General features: G+C 40.8%; 1 protein-coding gene across 6 annotated transcripts in view; it reads left to right on the plus strand.

Moving 5' to 3' along the window:
• Nucleotides 1-22,094, plus strand: part of LOC117263843 (protein MTSS 1-like) — a 125,341-nt gene that overhangs the window by 25,461 nt on the left and 77,786 nt on the right. For all 6 annotated transcript variants that reach the window (XM_078176057.1, XM_033637510.2, XM_033637512.2 and 3 more), the window contains exons 2-3: nt 5,267-5,328; nt 9,215-9,288. In XM_078176057.1, the coding sequence (XP_078032183.1) occupies nt 5,267-5,328; nt 9,215-9,288 (136 nt within the window). The remainder of the gene's footprint in view (nt 1-5,266; nt 5,329-9,214; nt 9,289-22,094) is intronic.

The raw sequence follows: 22,094 nt of genomic DNA on the forward strand, positions 1-22,094 counted from the left end.
AAACTCAATTAATTTACATCTTTTACATAAAGTTTGCCTCTGCTTTAGGATAAAAGGCGTGTACAACATACTAATTAAGTAAATTAAAAATTTATTCAGAACTTTTTGTATGGGCCCAGTTGGATATTGCAATAATGTGTGGTTATCACAAAATCCCATGGCACACCATTTGAGAACCACTGGTTTAGCCAACACATGCACATGGTTGGGTTTAGGAAAAAAAAAATCAGGGTTTGGCTTTTCAATCTTACTGGAAGTGAACACCGGCCTCCCTGGTGAAAGCCGGTGTTTGTTGGACCCATCCAACACCCCTCCCACCCACCCTAATCAGACCTTCACCGCTTTAACTTCTGTTCTTGTCCAGATGTCTTTCCCCCTGATGCCGCCTGGTGCAGTTTAACAATAACGACGACCGGCTGCGTATCATGTTGAAGGACAGGACAGCTTTTTTCATTGGTGTCTGATGCTGGAAGTCACTAACCAAGCACCGGTTTTTGATGATTTCAGAGTGAGACCAGGTTGTACAGAAATATGTGAAATGGACACGATCTCTTAACAATGCATTATGTAGTGGTGGTCATGCAATGTGTTAAAATGACATACTAGGAGCCCCAAAAAAACAAAGTCTGTTACAAACAGTAGCAGTTTTGTTGTGACATGGTCATAGTTTAGTTAAGTTTAGGGAAAGAAAAAGTACTTTTACTTAACCTAACCTAAGTTTAGGAGAAAAATCATGGTTAATATAACTACAGTACATATGGGAGTGTATAAGTGACTTCCTTACTTTGTGTAGTTATGTAAAGTACCTACATAAAATACTTAATACTGAAGGCCATAAAGTCACAACGTTGTCTTTTGGTTTCACAGAAGACATGAACAGTGGTCTCGTGGTTGCAAGTCCATGTTTGCTTGATTCATCCACCTCCCCTCTGGTCTGCCCTACGCAGACTTTCTTGCTCTTTATGCTTAACTCTTGTGTCCACCACAACTTAAGATCCTCACTGACTTTGCATTGCCACTGTTTTCATGTCGTCAGCATATCATTTTAACATGTTATGCGCCTCCACTACATAACACATTGTTAAGACTTCAAGTCCATCTCATGTATATCTGTGAGACTGGGTTGTTTATTGCCCATCTTTTGTTCCTTTAACAACACTGTCTGGGGAAACACAAATAGTGTTTCTTTTGTGTTTTTGTTTTTTCCCCCACTATTTTTAGATGCTCAGTTTGGTTAACACAGCCTGCTTAAACCTCTTATTTACTTTGGCTGGATATTAATGATTTTTTTTCTCTTTTTTGTACAGAAAGTGGAGGCTTGAGACATTATTTGGACTTAGTTCAAAAGACTCATGAAAGTGCATCATAGGCAAGGTGTGAGAGTCTTTGACTAAACCTTAAAACACATTAGCAGAGTACACAGAGATACATGGATGTCCACATACTTCAAGAGAAATAGGCACGCGTTGTACTCCAAGAATACGATGCGATACAATGTCGAGACTTCTCTTTTTAACCTCCTTGAGCAGAGGGTGGAGGTGGAGTGACTTGTATGCCATGAATATGTTGAGCGAGTTATTGTAATTGTCTCTCTTTTCCACACTAGAATTGAGGAAATCCACAGAATTGATCAAAAGTTAATAAAAGGCTTCAGCTTTCTAGTTACCCAAATTAAGTTTGTATTTTTGTCCTGGTGGTCTTTTGATCTCTCAACACAACACTGTCAGGGGAAACAAAAATAGTGTAATTTTGACAGAGGAAACAGAAGAAAATGACAATTACATACCATAATCTTACCTTACTTACCATACAACCCAATTAAAACATCAAAGATCATTTTTGGCTGCAGCAGGGAGATTTTGATTTGTCTCCATGATGTTTGTTTCAGGCTGTAGTTGCCTGCCATTATACTGTGAAGTAATCCTGTCCCTCCCCTTGAATATTTTAAGTATACTACAAAGAATCTGTATAAAATGTGAGGGACAAAAACTCAAACATTGTCTTCATACACAGGACATGAAAGTAGATTTTTAAAGTGCATTTTTAATTTTGTTGAATTGTTTAAATTCCAGCCTGAGTCTGCTACAGAATCCAGTGAAGTGAAGGAGCCTCACATGTTTCACTGCAGTAAAAGAAAGCCCCACCCACCCCAAAAACATCAGGGGACTCCCGCTGACATGAGAAGCGTACCCCAGTTTCTCCAGTCTTTGTGTGCTTCAGTACCGCACTGCAGCGCTCAGCTCAGCTCGTTCTGTATACACTCTGTGGATCTGTCTCCTGTTAAACCGTGTCACTGGACCCAAACTGTATTTGTATGCCTGGGGGTGCTTGTTTAGCTTCCTCTAGACGAGCAGGGGGTGGGTGGGGTGTATGGATCGATGTATTGATCCGTCTCCTTGTTGTCTGTTGGCTCACTGCTGCATCAAATGCTCAAGATTTATGTGTTTGGTCTAACCTGAGGATCTGTCCATGAGTGAACTCTTTATGATTAGGAATTTGTACTCGAGCATGTATATGTTTAATGTAAATTTATGTGTTACTGTTTTAGAAGAATTACTGCAAACAGATAAGAGTCTGATGGAGTTATTGGTAGTCTGACACCAGTGACACACTGATCTGATACATTTACATACCTCAGCAAGTGACACTGACCTTATTAAAGGATGTTTATCAGATACGATCAATCCACTGTGAATACAGTTTTTCTGTCACAGCAACAATTATAAATTTAGAAATTATAATTTTATAAATCTTCCTGATATAAAGATCAAGACTACATTGTGTGTCCTCTGCTGTATAGCTCTGTGTGTGAAGGGGAGACACTACAGGTGAAAAAATATTTGTTTTAATGCACTAGTCAGTTTAAAGATTTTGGGCCATTTTGCATCAATAACATGTCTCCTTTCAGTATACAGTGTAAAGAAAATGGCGAAATGCCCACATTTAACCTTAGATTTCTGTTTTGGAAATTTATACAATAGGTGCATATTACATTAGATAATGCATAATTTGCATATTTAATATATTTAATATTTTAAATTATTGTCTTAGGGTGCTTTCACACCTGTCCTGTTTGATTCGGTTCAATCGAACTCAAGTTTATTTGCCCCCTATTGCGGTTCGTTCGGGCAGGTGTGAACACAGCAATTGCACTGTGCTACAACAACCGGACTGAGACCTTCTTGAGGATGTGGTCTCAGTCCAATTCACCCTTCGCTAAGGCCCGCCCCCCTTAGTTACTGTTGCTAAGTCTGACAAACTTTTGGTTTTGGAGCTAGACTGGCATGACGCTCTTACTGTCGCTAACTGCACTTCCTGGAGAAATACTCTCAAAAAAGTGATTTCAGACAGAAGCAGACAGAAGGGTCCACAATATGCATTTGAAGGATATATTCAGGATGTCAGACTGACACAGCAACAAAATCAAGGTAACAAAATTAAGATTGAAGCTAAAGCCTACAGATCACAGTGTAAAAGTGAACCACCACATCACTGCTGATCGCCACAGAAGACAATGAATATAAAGGGAAACTTTGCTGATATTGAACCAGCTGTGTGGCATCACAGTGTGTGCAGATGAACAGTGTTTAGCTTCACCCCCGTGCCGCTCCCAGCATTCAGACTGGCAGCTGGACTGTCGGGGGGCTGCGGAAGAAGTCAAACAACATTCATCTCCGCACAGTGCGATGACACACAGCTGGTTGAGTGTCAGCAAAGTTTCCCTGCTTCCCTTCACTGGTTCCTGTACAGCAGGGTCGGTTATTAATCATTAAAAAGCAAAAGCGTGTATACATTCAGTAGGCTATATCTTCAGCAGCTAGCTAACTAACCTAGCTAACCCTACACTTTTCAGGGTTTGATTTTGGTTTTGGAACAGGGAAGAAACGTATATCTTTTTCCAGCCTCTCCAGGTAACGAGTATCATTAATGCACAATGTGCCCCAGGCACAACATTTAGCTCCAAATCCACAAAACCAGCTTGAAAATGAAAAAGATCTGAAACGACTGCATTACAGTCAATGGAGCACAGCTGTGTTGTTGTCGGACCCTGGTCTGAGCCGGCCTGATGCTACGTTATGATTGGCCAGGCAGCGTCTGGGGGCGGGACTTAACAAAGGGTCAATTACAAACAAACTTTGGTGCGGTTTGTTGAACCAACTGCATTCGCATTACACATTGTTTGGGTTAAACAAGCATGACCATGGTACAGTCCTGGAGGATTATTAATGTGTGCCTCCTCCTTTACTGCTTTAATATATGCATTCAGCGCATCCAATGCATCAAAAAGAACAGAACCAACTCTAGCAATTTTGCAACTTTGTAACAAATTTAGTCCCTGATTCAGACCAAAGCAAGAAACCTCTAGGTCTGATAGCAACCTTAATATAAGTAACCAACAGGGGATGTTTCATGGTGTCTTAGTGACATTATTAACCTATTCAAATGTATGAATTTTTACTATATATATATATTTGTATTTTTAGGCCATTTCTCAAGATGAGTTTTTTCTAATTCTCTTTTACAGATGACCTTGTTCATATATCTTTTGTAGCCTGATTTATATGACATTTTATTCCAAAAACATGCCAAAAAATGAGCAAAGCATTAGTTCAGAACACGATGTTTTTGACCTCAGCTCACATCCCAGCTGCACCAGCTGATCTCAAGCAGCTCAATCAACTGATGGATCAGCTGATTGATAGAAGGGAGTCCGCTGATAGATCACATGATTCCTTTCTATGCAATCAATTGGCAAATCTCATTCAGGGCACCCTATTTAAACTGCACTGGCCTGTCTACTGTTGCTGCTTCCTCTGCAAGCTGCTTTGCAACCCGCCTCCACCCCAGCTCCTCCTTTTCATTCTGACTTATCAATGTAATTTCTGTTTGTCATTGATTCTTCTCTGTTCTGTTCCTGGGGGTCTTTGCTGCTGGTCTCCCTGCCCCAGGCTTGCCTCAAATCTGTGGGAAAGGGTATAGAGGTGTGCTCTCTCTACCTCAGGATTTCATTGGATGCGCATGGAAGGGCACAGCGATGTGCTCTCTCTTTGTATATCTATATCTATTTTGTGGCTATACATTACAGCCAGATTTCTGATTATGGACTGATAAAATCCAAAATTCCCTCTGTAAAAACTTTGACAAAAACATAATTGACTATTAAGTTAAATATTTTACCTGAACCATCTAAAGTGCCTCCTCTTAAAACTTTAAAAGGTTGTTCTGATGTGAATTCCATAATTCGGATGTTCTCTTATCTTTTCAGGGTAGTTATCCTGTCTGGGACGACTTCATCAGCAAAGCAAGCAAGCTACAGTCACAGCTCAGGTAACGAACGCACACACACACACACACACACACACACACACACACACAAAGCATTGGCTTTTTTGGCCGAGATAACTCAACATGCTTAAACATGCTCATTTGCAGAAAGCAAATGAATAAATGAACGTCACCACTTTGAAAACACAAGCATCACATTTGTAAAACACAACAAACTCTTATTTCGGTACCAACAGAATGTCTCACCTGACCAAAAGTCTGTCCATCTTTTACTTGACATGTTTTTACTTTATGAATAAAGCTTACTAGCTTTAATGGAACTAGAGTACTCGTTTCTTTATTGTTTTGAAAAGGATCAGATTTATAGACGTCTCTTATAGCAGACAGTTTGACTTTTCATAGCAAGAATAGCATAGGGGCACTGATAACACTTACCATGGATCTGTTCCACCATTAATTACAGCGCAACAGTGAATCTGAGGGTTCAAAACATGTAGGTGGTGTTTCAGATGTTCAGACTGACACTCACATTTGTCTAACTGATGTTCAACTACACCACTGATGTTATTACTTGTTGGCTGTTTCCAGTTGGCACAACGTTAAAAGTGAAATGTTCACACAGGTAGGATACACACAAACACACACGTATGTTGAGGTTCTGCATAACCTGAGCTCATGAAAATCCAATCACTCTGCTTCATTAAGTGTTTAAATGTCAGGCTCACCTCTCCTGTCGCCTCGTCCCTGACACACACACACATACACACACACACACACACAACTCAATTAACCTTGTGTGGCTGGCAGAGATTAATGATGCCACCATAAAGTCATTATCAGTGAGATGGATCAGCAGCAGCCTCAAGAAATTCTGCAACGGCCCAGAGGTCACCAGAGGTCACAACTGATTACAAACACTCTGACTGCACCCTGCCTCCTCTTCCTTACCACACACACACACACAACAACATCTACACAGAATTTGTGTCCGAGAGTAAAAAACCATACCATAATGCTTTTGCATGTTTTATCCTGTCACCTGCTGCCAATCATCTGTAACACTGACTGACTCCAGTCATCGATTTTTTTTATACACATCATGATCAAGGTAAACTTCAGATATTACATGAACGTGGTGAAGTGAGATGTCAAAATGAGACGTGATGACAAGAAACATTTGGTAGAACAGAAGAGCAGACATATATGAAACATTAGCAGCAGTTTATATTTCAGGCATGGCACAGCAGATTTTGTTGTACTTCTTGTGCAATGACAATAAAGTCTGTTCTAAATTCAAATTCTATTCTATTCATGTTTAACCCTATGGGCCCGTACGATGCAAAGTGCGTCCAAATTCACACCTGTTCTTCTCTATTGATTTTCTCCGCGACCGTGCGTCATAGCGAGAAGCCAGCATATCTTGAAACAGCGGAACCGCAGCTTTCCGACAAGACCAAGCACTTGTCAGTAGTCCAATGTTTTCACAGCAAAAAAAAAAAAATATAAAGTTACACTAAAATTACGTATAACAAAGCTTTCATACAGTTTTGCACACACATGACTCTTGGATGGATTACTCGCGAATGCCACGCATATCACCAGAGTTGGGTATAACGCGTTACAAAGTAATGGTTGCCTTTAACGGCGTGTGTGATGTCATCGGGTTATTCTTGTCCTGTTTTTATTACTTTGACTATTATTTCAGTGATTGTGTCTGTTCATGTGCCAGCCGACATGTTGTTGTAGTCACCTAAAAGCGTCAGCAGATGGCAGGAGCTACATTTGAAGCGCCATAAGTAAACTGTCAAGCTACTGTGTCTTTCACAGGAAGTTCTGACAAATGTTTCAGAATAAACGCCTATTTAGAAAATGGAGGGATTCTCTCAGCCGAGGTTATAAGGGGCTTTTAATTTGAAACAAATGTTGAGTTTGAAATGACGGTGCGATATGTTAACTTTACAAAGACAACGGAGCGGATAAAAAGTAAATATATAAACACACAGAGGGATTAATAAATAACGGACCATCTATAATGTAGTCTGTTTCAAATGAAGCTGGGAGCCTCTGCAGTTGTGGTGAGTAAAAGCCCCGCCGCTATTTGTTAATGTTATTACTTTATGTCCGACCGTGAGGATGTACCATTGTTTGCTAGCTTGATGCTAATGACAGTAACGTTAACTCAGCGGGTTGACATAGTGCCTCTGCTGTTTCACACCATCATTTCCCCCTTTTACTCTGTGTGGTAACATCCCTAGAGGAAGTATTAAAAATGCTGGGGTGTTGTCATACAGTTGTCTACGGCAGCAGGTCGTTCTGTGTTATCAACTGGTCAAAGTGACGGCTGTGATGGGAGAATTGGATCTCAGTGAAGGTCAAGTGGTCCATAACTTTAATTTTGGAGACAAAAAAATGTAGGCTTAGCGCCCTGTGGTCCATTGCCCAATAGGAAATGTAGAATACTTAAAAGTACTTTAAGTTTAAGTTAAGTTTAAGTTTATTCACTTTATTAATCCCCCTGAGGGGAAAATTAATGTTTTCACCCTTGCTTGTCAATTACACACAGGTCCGAAAGACACACACATGCACAAACAGGACCTATACATGCACAAAGTGGAGAGATGTCAGAGTGAGGGGGCTGCCCTTTGGTCAGGCGCCCCGAGCGGTTAGGGGGTTTCGGTGCTTTGCTCAAGGGCACCTCGGCAGTGCAGGTGAACTGGCACTTCTCCAGCCACCAGTCCACGCTCCATATTTTAGTCCGGACGGGGACTCAAATAGGCGACCCTCCGGTTCCCAACCCAAGTCCCTATGGACTGAGCTACTGCTGCCCCAGAAAAGGAACAGTGGTTGAGTTACTTTTCTCAGGGAGTAACGTTGGAAGTACTTTTAAAGTAATTGAGTTACTTTACTCAGGGAGTAACACAGTAAAGTAACTGGTTACTTTTTAAAAAAGTAACACAGTAAAGTACTTGGATTACTTTTAAAGTAACCCTTACCCAACACTGGTAGTAGTGAGCTGAACAGGGATGTGAAATGATTGCTTAAGGTCAGAGTTGCAGGGTGTGTTACAGTCTCCCTCCTGTGGTGTTCAGAGGATGATTGTAAACAGATTACTGATACTATTATTTCAATCAGGTGAGACAGAAGAATGAAGTAAATACAATATTTAATACATAATATGAGTGTACAGATTAACAGATGATTTGTGCTGAGTAAGATATAACAGCACTCAAATGCCAAAGGGAGATATTTTGTGATTGAGGGACATCTGAGTGGCAGTAAGTTAAATTCCACCATGGCTGGTGGTGGTGGCTGCTAAGGCTGCTGACTGCTGAGGCGGATAAGGCTGATGAATACGTAAAGGCTAGGTGGTAATGGGGAGGTGGAGGGCACGTAAGACGGCTGCAAGAAAGAAGTATGGCAGAGAAAGAACCATTTAAAATGAGGAGCTCTAAGATGATAGGCTGAAAGAGAAGGTGTTTTGCTGTGCTATTGGTTGATTAACTGATGACTCAATTGACCTACTCAGACAATGACACCTAGAGATAATGAGTGAGCATACGTGCAAGGAGTGAATGACAGGATGAGAACAAAATTTACAGCCTGAGCATGAAAATGATTGTCTTCCTGACTGAACTTTTGCTAGAGCTTAATGTAGCTGGCACAGTTTCCCTAAAACTACTTACTAGGTGTCCATTGTCAATTTATAACGGACACCCTGCAGCCAATCAGAATCGAATATTCACCAGACCATGTTATAAATACTAAAGAAAACATACTTATTATATTATGTTCCATTTCTGCCAATATATCCCAATAAATCTTACACACTAGAGCTTTAAGAGATGTTCTATGATACACACACTGATTTTGAAAATATTATTTTAAAGGGTATCTCATCCTTATGCAAACCTTCCTCTGTGTGTCTCAGGACAACAGTCGTCGCCGTAGCAGCGTTCCTGGATGCCTTTCAGAAGGTGGCCGACCTGGCGACCAACAGCAGAGGTACAGTGGAATGACGTCCGTCTGTCTGTGTTGGTGTGGATGTGTCCTTCTGTTCAGTGTCTCATAATGGAAGTATTTTTCTTGTGTATTTGCCTCAAAGCTGTTGATGCTTCATATGATCAGGAATTAAACTGGTGGTGGAGAAGCTGTATAATGATGGAAGTTGTTGGACTTGTCCCTCCGTTGTGTAGTTGCTGCAGCACCTTGTAGCCTTGGCAGTCGAGCCTTCAGCAGTTGTTCGCCTGATAAATTTGGAAGCTTAACTCATTGGCTTGCTTTGTTTTTTTTTTTTAATCTACTTTCTGTCGTTACATTTGTGTGATATGCATAATTCACTTATTATTTGTAACCACTTATCCTGTTAGGGATCACAGGGGGCGCTGGAGTCTATCCCAGAGGGGGGGTACATCCTGGACAGGTTGCCAAGCTATCGCAGGGCTGACATATCAGCCCTGTTTCCACCAAGCAGTCTGGTATGGTTCAGTTCAGTTCAGTATGAATTTTTTCCATTTCTACTATGAAAAGTTGTGGATCGTATCAATTGAAACGTTCCTTACCGTTCCTAACGTCGTAACTCAGGAACAGAAGGAGAAATATTTGGTCAGATCCTGAATTGGTGAGAGAAACTTGACTGGTGCATGAAGGCATACAACCGCAGGGTGTACATTCGAGTTTTGTTTTTTATTTCATTTTGACTTTGATGTCTCTTCCTGGATTGATGAGGATGAATTGATTTAGATGAAGCAGGAAGGCTTGATTGGCATCCCTGTTTGTTTGTGTGTTCACTGTGTGTTTCATGTTGTTATTGTTCAGTTTGAATCTCTCTGATAACCTTCAAGGTAACTCAGTTTTTCATGTGTGTATTTTGTTTTGAGAAACTTTATCTTTAAGGATGAATGTGAGTGTATTTCTGTGTGATCGTGCTTGTGTGTGCTCATGTGTGTGTGCTTGTCCAGTGGGATGTAGTCCAGCTTCCTGTCAAGGCGACTTGTTGTCGCAATGACAACAGTAGCTGAGGAAATGATCAGTCAATGCTGTGATGATTCTGGGGTTCTGGGTCACAGCCACTCTGTAATTGACTGTGTGTGTGTGTGTGTGTGTGTGTGTGTGTGATAGCTATTACACCTGGAACAGTGCAGTGTGCACAATTATTGGTTTCTTTCAGCTACTGTTGGGACAAGTAGAAGTTTGTGGTGCCACAGCCCACCGTCCCTGACTTCCTCCTCTAATCCTGTCTCCTAGAAATGACGTGATATACTATTTATTATTGTATAGTTCTCCAACAAGTGCTAATTGTTTTCACAGTTATGTTGTGTTGACGCTGCTTGTAGTTTCACTCAGACACTTTGTATTGTGTCTAAAGTCAGACTCTACTGAATAATTTGAAGCTTCATTCATAGCATTTACATTTATATTCTAAATTAAAGATTGTCTGTTTTTTCTTTAATTTTCTTCTTGCATGTCTATTCATTCTGTTCAAACCTGGTATTTTTACACAGTTTCAGATAAATATTAGGCTACTGTAATATTGTTGTTATCAGACTAATTGCAGAATTAGATTCCATAGATGGCTGCGTAGAATTTTGTTAGACTCGTGTTATCCAAACATTTCCAGTGGATCTAGAGCGTTGTAAAGTCCAAAGTCAAAATTTATAGAAAAAAGACTGATGCCAACATTTCTCAAAGTACACAACATGTTTTTATCTAAATAAATAATCTGCTTCAGTCCATATTTGTTGGTGTTTAGAAAACGTTTACAAAACATTTTCACTGTGGTGAAAAAACTGTTTCCTGCTCTCCTGCCTACCGCACACATATGGAGACATGCAGCTGTCTTAATGGAATGGTCTGGCAGCACCATGAATTATATTTCATTTTTTTAATCTTTTTTTATTCATTGTAAGAAAGCTGAGCCAGTAAAATAGACTTGGTCATTACTCATTGTGGAATGGCTGGGGTTCAGGAGGTAGATCGGATCATCCACTAATTGGAAGATCAGAAGTTCAATCCCTGGCTTCTCCAGTCCTCATGTTGGCAAGATGCTGAACCCCAAATGCTGTTCCACTGGTGTATGAGAGCATATAAACTGAGTAGCAGGTGGCACCTTGTTTGGTAGCCTCGGCCAACAGTGTGTGAATGGGTGAATGTGATGCTGTAGTGTATTATGGCCTGACGCAGCGCCATGCTGTGTCTGCTCGGATCGTTAATGACAATGATTACATTTACCTGCACACCATATTCCTGTATTATTCGGATTATCCTCAATGTTCCGGTTGCGCACGAGTCATGTAAACACGTGCATAACCTGATTAAGGTCATAGTCCGGTTGGAGAATATTCCGAATAAGACCCCAGGCATATGCCTGTTTTAACCAGAATATTGTGACATATATTCACCTTAATCGGAAAATGCCCCGTACCGGAATATTCAGTAACGCCTGCGCATGCTCGATTCGTGAGAAATCCTGGGTTGTTGGTGTTGTTATGGTTATGGCAAGCAGGGAGAACAGCAGAACTGGCTTCATACCTTCATCCACAGACTGCTGGCATGAACGGCATAAGCTGGAAGGAAAGGTCCATACACTTGTTTGCCTTTTCTTCTCGCTCTCGTCTTTCATTGTTGAGGACAAAATGGATCAGCAGGAGTGTTGTAATTAAGTTGTGGTGCAAAAGCGCAAGTAGGACAACATAGGGGTATGTCGGAAACAAATATTACAGCTTCTGTTCATTGTAAATGCATCTTCTTCTTCTTCTTCTTCTTCTTCTTCTTCTTCTTCTTCTTCTTCTTCTTCTTCTTCTGCTGCTTCTTCTTCTTCTTCTTCTGTATTCCCAGTAGACCAGATGCCTATAGGCGTATCGCTGCCCCCCGCAGGTTGAGTGTTGCATTAAATCAGAGCGTTTCTGGTAACAAAACATTTGCAGGAACTTGTTGTGGAGGATTCAGTGACTTGCATGGTTTTCATGCGGTACTTCAAATGTAGCTCCTGCCATCTGGTGACACTTTTGACATAACAACAAAAACAGTTCAGCTGGGTTGCAAACACCCACAGTGACAGAGCAATAATACTAAAAAAAAAGGGAATAACAATGACATCAAACATATCGTGAAAGACGACCAGCGTTGATTGGTTGTGGACCAAGGTGTAGTCTGTCATGTCTGTCAGTCACAACAACATCTTATGACTCCACAATTATGGAATCTACCAACCACTGTCGAAACGGACAAGCATGCTGTGTAGTCTGAACCTGGCATTAAAGCATTTTTAGTAGTCAGAAGACTAGGAAGGCACTATACAAGTGCAGGTTTATTGACCAATTTCTGAAGATTTTGATATAAGGATTTTTTATTTTGTTTTTGATGTAAAAAAAAATATGACAACAGACATTCAAGGCTTTGTTTGAAAAACTCAGTAAAAGCTTCAAGTGGGAAAAGTGACATTCAGTGCAGGCCTCATGGTCACTGCAGACGTTTTTTGTATTAAACCAGACAATGATCTTTGTAGCGAGCGCTGCCAGTGCCAGTTAAATTATGCTGTGTTGATAAGGAGCAGATGTATTGAACGGTCGGTTATTCTGGGGAAAACAAATAAAACACATGGTCAGGAAACATTTTACTGATTTGTTCAGTATCAACATTATTGCAACTTGCCTGATATGTTGATTGACGTCATAATTATCATCATGTTGATAGACACTGAACATATGTGCTGTTGCCAATTACAGTAGTTGTTTTTAAGGGTGCTTTCAGACCTAGTGTTGGCATTGGTCCGAATCAGGGACTAATTATGTTACAAAGTTTCATAATTGCCTAAAGTTGATTTGTTTGACCAGATCAAATGCTTTGGTCACTTGGTCAGAATGTCCATGCAGGAAAAACCCTGGAAGTAAACAAAACAAGAAGAGTACACTTGCAAGATAAATACGATACTTTCTAATGTCACATTGTCGCGAGTGACAACCACGCGGGCTGATTTTAGCACTGGTCATCGTGTACTATATTGCTTGCATTGTTCATTTTAGGCAAACCATACAGTTTGAAAACAAGGCGTGGCTCCAACTAGAAAACAATGTTTTGATGCATTGGATGCATAGACTTCACAGGGGTTTTTTCTAATCTTTGATCTTTAATTATGAAAAACTGAATAATTTGTGAGGAGAAATAGCTTCACTTTATTAATGAGTCAGAGGTTTAAAGGGCCCTATACATGCTGCATTTTTTGCACCCTCAAATTCATTGTTTTCAGTGTAGGCATGCTCAAATGCCAGAACTATGCTGTTGCGGCGTGCACATGTTCCTGAGCACCTATTTTTTTAGGGTACAACGGCTGCGCCCTGAGATAAACCTGAGTTCAACTTTTGGAACGCAGCAGCAGGCACCGCATGTCATGTGACAAGGAACAACCAATCACAGCCGACAGATATCTTTCCCTTCTTCTGTAAATATCAATCTGTGGTAAATATGCAAAAGTTGATCATGTTAGTACAGGGCTACCCAGAGCTTTACATCTGTCCCACAGACAATAGGCCTACACACTTATAAACAGCACCTGGAAGAAGATCAGCTCTGCTCTCAGGATTTCAGGTAAATAGGCTATACGATGCTTGTTAAGGTTGCTCAGAAACCTCAGACGCAACCTGCCACTGCACTCTTGAAAGCTGGCTGAAAAAGGCACAAAAGTAGTGCCCAGTGCCCAGCCTCGTGTTTTCTAGGCAGTTGAAGACGCAGCATGTGTACTGCCCTTATAAGGTTTGAATGGAACTCAACCTTTATTGGAATTTTGAGGCAAATATCAATACTGTTCCTTTAAGAGTTAAAATACACATAATAAACAAATATTTCTGATGACTGGGAACATTATAGACAGATATATAACACAAAATCAGTAAACTTTGTGTCTTCAACTGGAGTCGACTCCAGGTGTGTTGAATTGTTGAATGTAAGAGGTGATTCCTACCTGTTTACCCAGTCTGCTCAGTTTCGCCCATCTCATATACATTCAGTTGCCAGAGAATTGGAGGAGACATGGGAGGATGGAGTGATGGAGAGGAGGAGTGGTGAAGCGAGAGAAACAGATGTAGGCGTTGGAGATGAGAGAAAGTGTAAAATATTTGGCCAAAACAGATAAAACAGCAGATTAGAAGGAGGTAAAATAAGGGCGATGATGTGCAGCAGAGGAACGGATGACAATTGGGAGAGGAGGAAGAGCAGGTAGAGAAGCCATATAGAGGGCAGATGGCGATGAGGAGAGAGAGAGAGATGGATGGGAGGAGAAAGGGGGAGGCAGAGGAAGGAGGGAGGCTGTTGGCTGTCATGTCCAGCTGGCTGCTGCTGGTGCTCATGGCAACAAGATGGAAATCACTGCAGGATCCACTCTGAATAGAAGAACCCAGATCATCTTATCCACATTCTGTTGTTAAATAATGTCGGTCATTTTGTCATTAATTTATCATTCTGCAGATGATTCATTAACTAAAATCATGATCAGTTGCTTTTATAGTGATCAGACATGATATCAGAAATTTAGTAGTCGATAGCAATACCAGTTAAATTCTACAAATCTCAATACACAAGTTCATACCACAGTAAAAAACAAAATAATAAATTCCCTTTACTTAAACATACACTCCTTTCTTAAAAACATTTTAAATCAATTTAATTTCAATTCAATTTTTTATTATGAATCTTAGATTATCCCTAACGTATTATATATATATTCTCCTAGCTATGTGGGATCAGTAGGATCCAATAACTATAAAAAACTAAACATTGTCAACTATAATTAAGTACCAATGTACTCAAACGAGATGAAAATAAAGAACCAGTGTCCTCAAACAATACAACAGTAAAGTCCCAATGTCGTCAAACAAGACAACAATAAAGTCCCAATGTCTTCATATGAGTAATTAACAGTGTCTTAGCTTGTTACTATTGTTAAAATTGGTCAACTTTGTTGCCATATCAAACTACAAACATTATAAATCATAAATAAACAAGTTTCAACCATAAAATGTGATCAGGTTTTGGACCTACTACTTTTGTGTCAGGATCCGCTGTAGACTGACTTGGCAGAGATGGCTGCCATCTTGTTTTTACATGGATTAGTGTATTATGCTCTTACTACCACTAGATGGCACAAAAAGTGTCCACCAACGAGGACAACAGGTCTAAGTTAAGTTGATGAAGTGTAAGCTCAAGTAAACCCAAAATGTGATGTCCTCATATGAGGACACAGGGTCTCAGGAGGATATATTAATAAATAGCCTGCACTATATGAACATGTTTCTTCTCCATTGTTGTTGTTCAGCACTTGTTCATGTACATGACTCTATCGGCCCTCGGTGCCTTGCATGCTGCTGCCATTTGTAGCGATCCCATTGCAAAGAATTAACAGAAAAAGCTGGCCGTTGGAAAAAACACTTCTTTTAAAGATTAATCAAGTCAGAGGTCGCTGCAGCTGCACTTACTGCTATTTTCCATGGGTTGTTTTAGCTCTTCTCTGATTGTAGGCATTCTTCTTCCTTTGGCACTTAACAGCAGACTATAAGACTTGTAAGTGTATACGCTGGCCTGCCAGGGCCAAAAGAATTGCATCCTCGGTACCTATGGTGCTTTAGAAAAATAAGTACCATCACGTTTTCAGAATGTTGGCATCAACTTGAAATATACATTCCTAATAGAAATAGTGAATTCAAACTAGGGATGTCAGCAGTTAACTGTTAACCACAGAGAATGTTTTCGAACGGTTACGCATGTCATGTATAGGTTGATTTTGTTACTCTTAAGTTTACTGCACTGCGCACCACCAGGTTCTGGTTGGAGCTTGCTAGTGGCAATGCTCATTCTTCAATTACCGCTAGTAACACCGCCTGACACTGTATTGTAACTGAATGCAAGCGTCGGGCTATGGTGCCACATCGCATTACATCAGACGCACTCTGTCTGCACTGGATCTGTTATGGAACTCCATCACATCGTTTAAACAAGCCATTAGCTGTGGTCTCGGAGTAACAACTGAAAAGATGGCTAAGTACATACTTCCTTATTCTTCATATTCATAACAATACTATCGCAGATAACTTGGATATTAGGGCTGCCACTAACGATTATTTTCATTGTCGACTAATCTGTCGATTATTTCTTCGATTAGTCGACTAATCATTTCATCGAAAAATGTGTTAAAATGTTGAAAAATGTCGGTCTGTCTCGCCCAAACCCCAAAATTATGTCATCTAATGTCTTGTTTCATACTCACGCCAAAGGGTTTTAGTTCACTGTCACGGGAGAGTGTGTAAAGCTGCCAATATCTGAATGTAAGAAGCTGCAGTAAGAGTATTTTGGGGTACTTTTATAGTGCTTTTCTATGAAAAATGACTCAAACCGATTAGTCAACTACTAAAATAGTCACCGATTATTTTAATAGTCGATTAACCATTGATTAGTCGACTAATCGTGGCAGCCCTATTGGATATCATTGTTGTAGCTTCCATACTATATCATACCCCCATCTCCGCTTTGTAAAACAAGCTAGCTCTGCTGAGCGTCCCTCACAATTCTTACCAGAAACGCTCATCTCTCTCTCGATCTCCCTCCAGCCAGATGACAACTTATGTAGGTTTTTTAGTGAAATGAGGAAGTATCCTGTATTCCTCATTTCAACCATGTGAATCAGCCGTTCCTTGTCCATTGCATTGCTTTCAATGTAAGCAACAGAATAAAAATAGAAATGGGCGTTCAACAAAAGTTCAACTCAAAACAGTGCGCCACATCATGCCGTGTTGCTGTGGAAACTTAATGCTCACCCTCTGGTCTCCCCCCAAGTCAACCCTTTTAGTAAGCAGCTTAATTTTGAGCAGCAAACTTCCTTTAGCATTGTGAACTACTGTGAGCTCTTTCAGCAGTGTCAGCACGGCTTGTAGTACTAACACAGTGAGCAATGCTTAAGGTGTTTTGCGGCCAAAAATAAAGCCGCTTACTCACTAAGGGCAACCTGGAGGGAGACAGGAAGGTGGGCACTATGTTTCCACAGCAACGCCATCCTGCCACAGGGACAGAATTATCAGCAGTAATCACCAAATGAGTGACATCACTAGCCAGCTTCCACCTGCACCGGTTGTGCACAGTGCAGAGTAGGCAAGGCTATTGTTGGGCAGTGGACACTATGTTTCCACATATTAATGCAGCTGTCCGACTGTGTGTCAGCAAAGCTGACAGAAAATATCATAAAAGGCAAAACACTTACATCACAAAACAGCGAAATTTCACCACCTTTTTAAAATTCAGTCAGTTAGTGGCTAATAGGTGTTGGGCTGTTGAAAGCAAAAAGTGACAGAATTGCCATCCCTTAATTTACTTTAATTGAAATTAAACTTGCACCAATTAATCGGCAGTGCTCGGAATTGGGCGGGTTTTCACGTGATCGGCGATGACCTGCCACCGACTGGTCAGTCTAAAATATGCATTTTTAAAACGCTGGCGCGCCGCATGATTGACATCATGTAAGATCAGCAGCGCACACACACGCACATGTGCAAATCACGGCTTGGGCAATGTGGTTTTTTCACACTGCTTTGGGTAGGACAACTATGGAGTAAATGATTTTGGCCAGAGAATCAGGTTCGAGAGGGTACTTTAATTTTCAATGCAGGAGGTTCACAACAAGTGTGTATGTGTGTGGTTCTGAAATAAACAAAAGGAAAAATAGCTTTACACTCAATTCTTACAAATATGGCTTCTCACCTTAATCCTTCACGCACACACATCAAAAGAGACAAGGAGAAAGTTGTAAATTGTCCGTGTTAAAGTCAACTGCGGAGCTCTCACTGCTGCACTGTGCCTGTTTTATTTATCTAAGTAATAATTTATGTATGCCTCTTTTACTTATTTATTTTAATACTGTACCTGAAGTTATATTTGAGCAAAAAGGAAAATGTTTCTTAACCTGTGTCACTGTTTTTGTTTGTTTGTTTGAGATGATTATTTAAAAGCTGTTGTATGTTGGTTAAAATGTTCTAATAAAGGAAAGATAGAAAATATTGCAATATCTTGTGTGCTGTAAAGTGGTTTGAAAAAAATGAAATCAGAATCAGCCAAAATCGGAATCGGCCATCCAAACAAATCGGGAATCGGGATAGGCCCAAAAAATTGTAATTGTGCAAGTTGAAATCACCTAAAAGTTCAGGTAAACCACAACCGCAGTCACATTCTCACACTGTAAAACAAATGACCTCCATGTTTGGAAAAGCATTAAAATTGGAATTTATTTTCACTTAAATACAAAAGCCAAAAATGCTCAGTTTTTCTTACTACTATAGATATGTATTTTTGACTCTCCTACCACAGGGACTCTCCTCGTTGATATGTGTTGACGGTTAGGAAGGACTCAATCATTGTTTCTGAAGTGGAGGATCACCATAATATTAACACACACACAGAAGCAACATAAAGTATGGAGATAAGACACAGTGTATCCTCTTCTCTCTACTTGTGATTGTATATACATGTGTGTGTTGGTCCGTGGTTACCATAGCAACCTGCTGCCGGGGAGGACCACGTCCTTAAAGGGCCGGTGAGCACCGTCGCTTTAGCAGGGGCCACGTCAATATGTCAGCACAGGGTAACTGGGTCGGATAGAGGAGGCAGAGGAGAAGGATGAAGGAAAGACAAGATCAGAGAGGTGAAGGTGAGGAGATAGAAAGTGAAAGGAGAGGGAGGACAGGGAGAGGGGGTGTGAGAGAGCAGAGGAGGAGATATAACAGGAAATGAGGAGAAGGGGGAAGGAGAGGAGGCAGGCAAGAAAGGAGGCAGACAGGGAGAATATTCAAGAAAGACATTATGGAAGGGTTGGGAAGGAAGGAAAGGTGTAAATGATGGAGGAGAAGGAAGAAGATGAACAAGGAGATGAGGACAAAATGGGAAGACAAGAGAGTAGAAAGATGGAGGAGAGAAAAATGCTGCATACAGCAGATAGAAGGAGAGGAAGAGCGACCAGAAAGGCAGATACAGGGAAAAAAAAGATGAGACAAGAGGGAGGGAATGAGAAGAGGAAGAGGAGAAAACTCAATATCAGAGACATGAGAGTTTGCTGACACAAAAACTACTTGTTTAATTTTCTTTTTGATTTTCTTTTTGTGTTTTTGTTGTGGTCCCTATTTTTGTTCCTTTGATTTTACTATTGTAACTAATTGTTATCGTTACTAATAATTTTTCATGAACACACCTTACCTACAGTGAAGAGAAATACAGAAGAAGAACAGAAGATAGGGCTCACTTATTGTTCATGACAACTAAACACAAGACTGCCGTGTGCCATACCTGCCGTGCCGTTACCCTGTGTTTCCCTGTATACAGTGATTGAGTGACTGATAACATGAGGCTGCTACTATAGTCTGTATAAAATAATAGACATAGCCACTGTGACATCACTGGATACAGCGTTAAATGCAGGGCTCCTTGCATTCCTATGAGAGTTGCTCAGTGGCAAATTAAGCCAAACTGGTTCAACTGCTGTGTTTAAAATTACCCACATGATCCAGGGATCACTGTGCAACCCATAGAGCAGGCGCACTATTCACTTTGATTACATGAGACTTTTTTTTATAATTTCCCACTAAAGTGGAAGCTGGTGAAGATGCAGGTTACGTCATTCTCTGCCAGTCTGAGGATTTGTCAGTCTAATATTGTGTTCACAGCAAATGTGATACAAATTTTCACATTGCATTACTCACGTGAATGTGAACACTAGAATACTGTGTTTTGTGTAGACTCACTTCATACACAGCAGTAGCTCAGTCCATAGGGACTTGGCTTGGGAACCGGAGGGTTGCCGGTTCAGGTCCCTGCCCGGACCCAACATGTAGTGTGGGCTGGTAGCTGGAGGGGTGCCAGTTCACCTCCTGGGCACTGCCGAGGTGCCCTTGTATAAGGCACCGAACCCCCCAACTTCTGTCCATGGGCAGCCCACACCCTGACACCTCTCCATTTAATGCATGTATAGGTCCTGTTTGTGCATGTGTGTGTATTTCAGGCCTGTGTGTGTATGTATGCGTATATGACATGGAGTGACAGCATTGAATTTCCCCCTTGGGGATTAATAAAGTATATAAGATTGAATTAAATTAAATAACTTGCATCATAAAATCACTGAATGAAATGAAATCACTGAATCAATGACCGCCAGTATGTGCTTGCATCATACGTCCCTGGAGGATCTCAGTGCTGATTGGCTATCGCAGCACAAATTGGTTAAGTTCAGATTTTTCAACTCTTGCGAAATTGCACCACTCACTTCATTAATTTCATTAATTTGTGTATTTTGCGTCATTTGTGTTGCGTCCATCACGCTGCCCAGCTGGAATTCGTGTCCAATAGGCTCTGTAATCAGGTGTGTGCTGGGTGTGCTGCACACCTGATTAATCACTTAATCCAATAGTATAGGACAGGAAATACTCATGCCTACTTCTTTTCAGGAAGTAGTGGAGCTGGTGCACAGAGCCCATTGCATCTTTACATTGATTTTACTTGTAATTCACTCGCATCATCACTCTAACATCAGGCACTGAACAGGGTTCCACCCACATTGTTCTAAGATAGACGTCTGATACAGATTATCTTATATCTTTAAATCTGACCACAGTAAGTATTGATTGTTATTTCGTAAAACTGTATTCTGGTCAGAGTGGAAAAGCCTCTGAAGCAGCATTTTCATCAAGTATCTACTCACTGTTTAACCTGCTCCTGACACCTGCACCTCTTAGCCTCAATATCAGGTGCAAAGTCATCCAGTGGGCTGGATTTGACCCTTTGGCCGGCCCATATGTTTGACACCCCTGCACTAAGCTCTATAAGCCTGGTTTTGATCTTTGTTAACTTAAATGATGATCTTACCTGGTGATTAAATCAAATAGTTGTAAATATTACAGTATGTCACTATTGTCAGTCAGTGGGATCATTTCTCCAAGATAAGCAAGGTTAGGAAGACAGACACTGAGACAGGCAGACGATATTACAGTAGGTTTCTCTGTAACTTTTCCTCTCTCATAGATATAAGGCGCTAAAAGAATCCTTTGATATGCTGATGTCTAATGTTTTTAGTTACCTACAGCCATTTTGTGAGCCTTTCAGCCCTTCGTTGTGTATTGTGGCGCTATAAGTAATTAGAGGAACTGCAGGTTTTTGCACTTAAGCATTGGCTTCATTTTTCAGCCCTGGAGGTTCGGCTGATGATTTAAATCATCAGTGTTGGGGGGGAGTTGTATGTACAGCTAGAACAAACTAGTCAATCCACAGGAAAGTAATTGCTCTGATTTTCATAAGTCATATTTCAGGGCAGAAAAATAAGAGGCTGTTTGCAGCCTCTCAAATGTGAGCAGGTTGTCTGTCAGTTGTAGGGTTGGGAGTTTGATCCTCCTGTCTGCATGCTCAAGTGTTAATGAGCGAGACACTGAACCCCAAGTCTCAGTGTCCAGTGTGACAGTCCATTTATCATTTCCTGTAAATGATTGAGCCCTAGTCTTATACATACAATGTTTGTTTACTGTTGTCTTACCTTGAAAAGTCCTGGAATTCCATCAAACAACATCTGGAGATCTTGTGGAGAATCCTTGAAACTGATAAGAGGGGAGACTGTATTTTACACCACCATCCATCTGCTCAGAGACAGAGTCATTTAACTGCAGTAAACTGAAGCAGACCCTTAATATATTCTCAGGTTCGTCACTTTCTATCAGAGCCTCCATATCACATCAGCAGCCAAACTGCCGGCTGTAAAAACTTTAGCAGTTTATGAGCCACAAAAGGCTGTAAAGGCC

The sequence above is a fragment of the Epinephelus lanceolatus genome, chromosome 16, assembly GCF_041903045.1.
Source record: "Epinephelus lanceolatus isolate andai-2023 chromosome 16, ASM4190304v1, whole genome shotgun sequence".
NCBI classification, from domain to species: Eukaryota; Metazoa; Chordata; class Actinopteri; order Perciformes; family Serranidae; genus Epinephelus; species Epinephelus lanceolatus.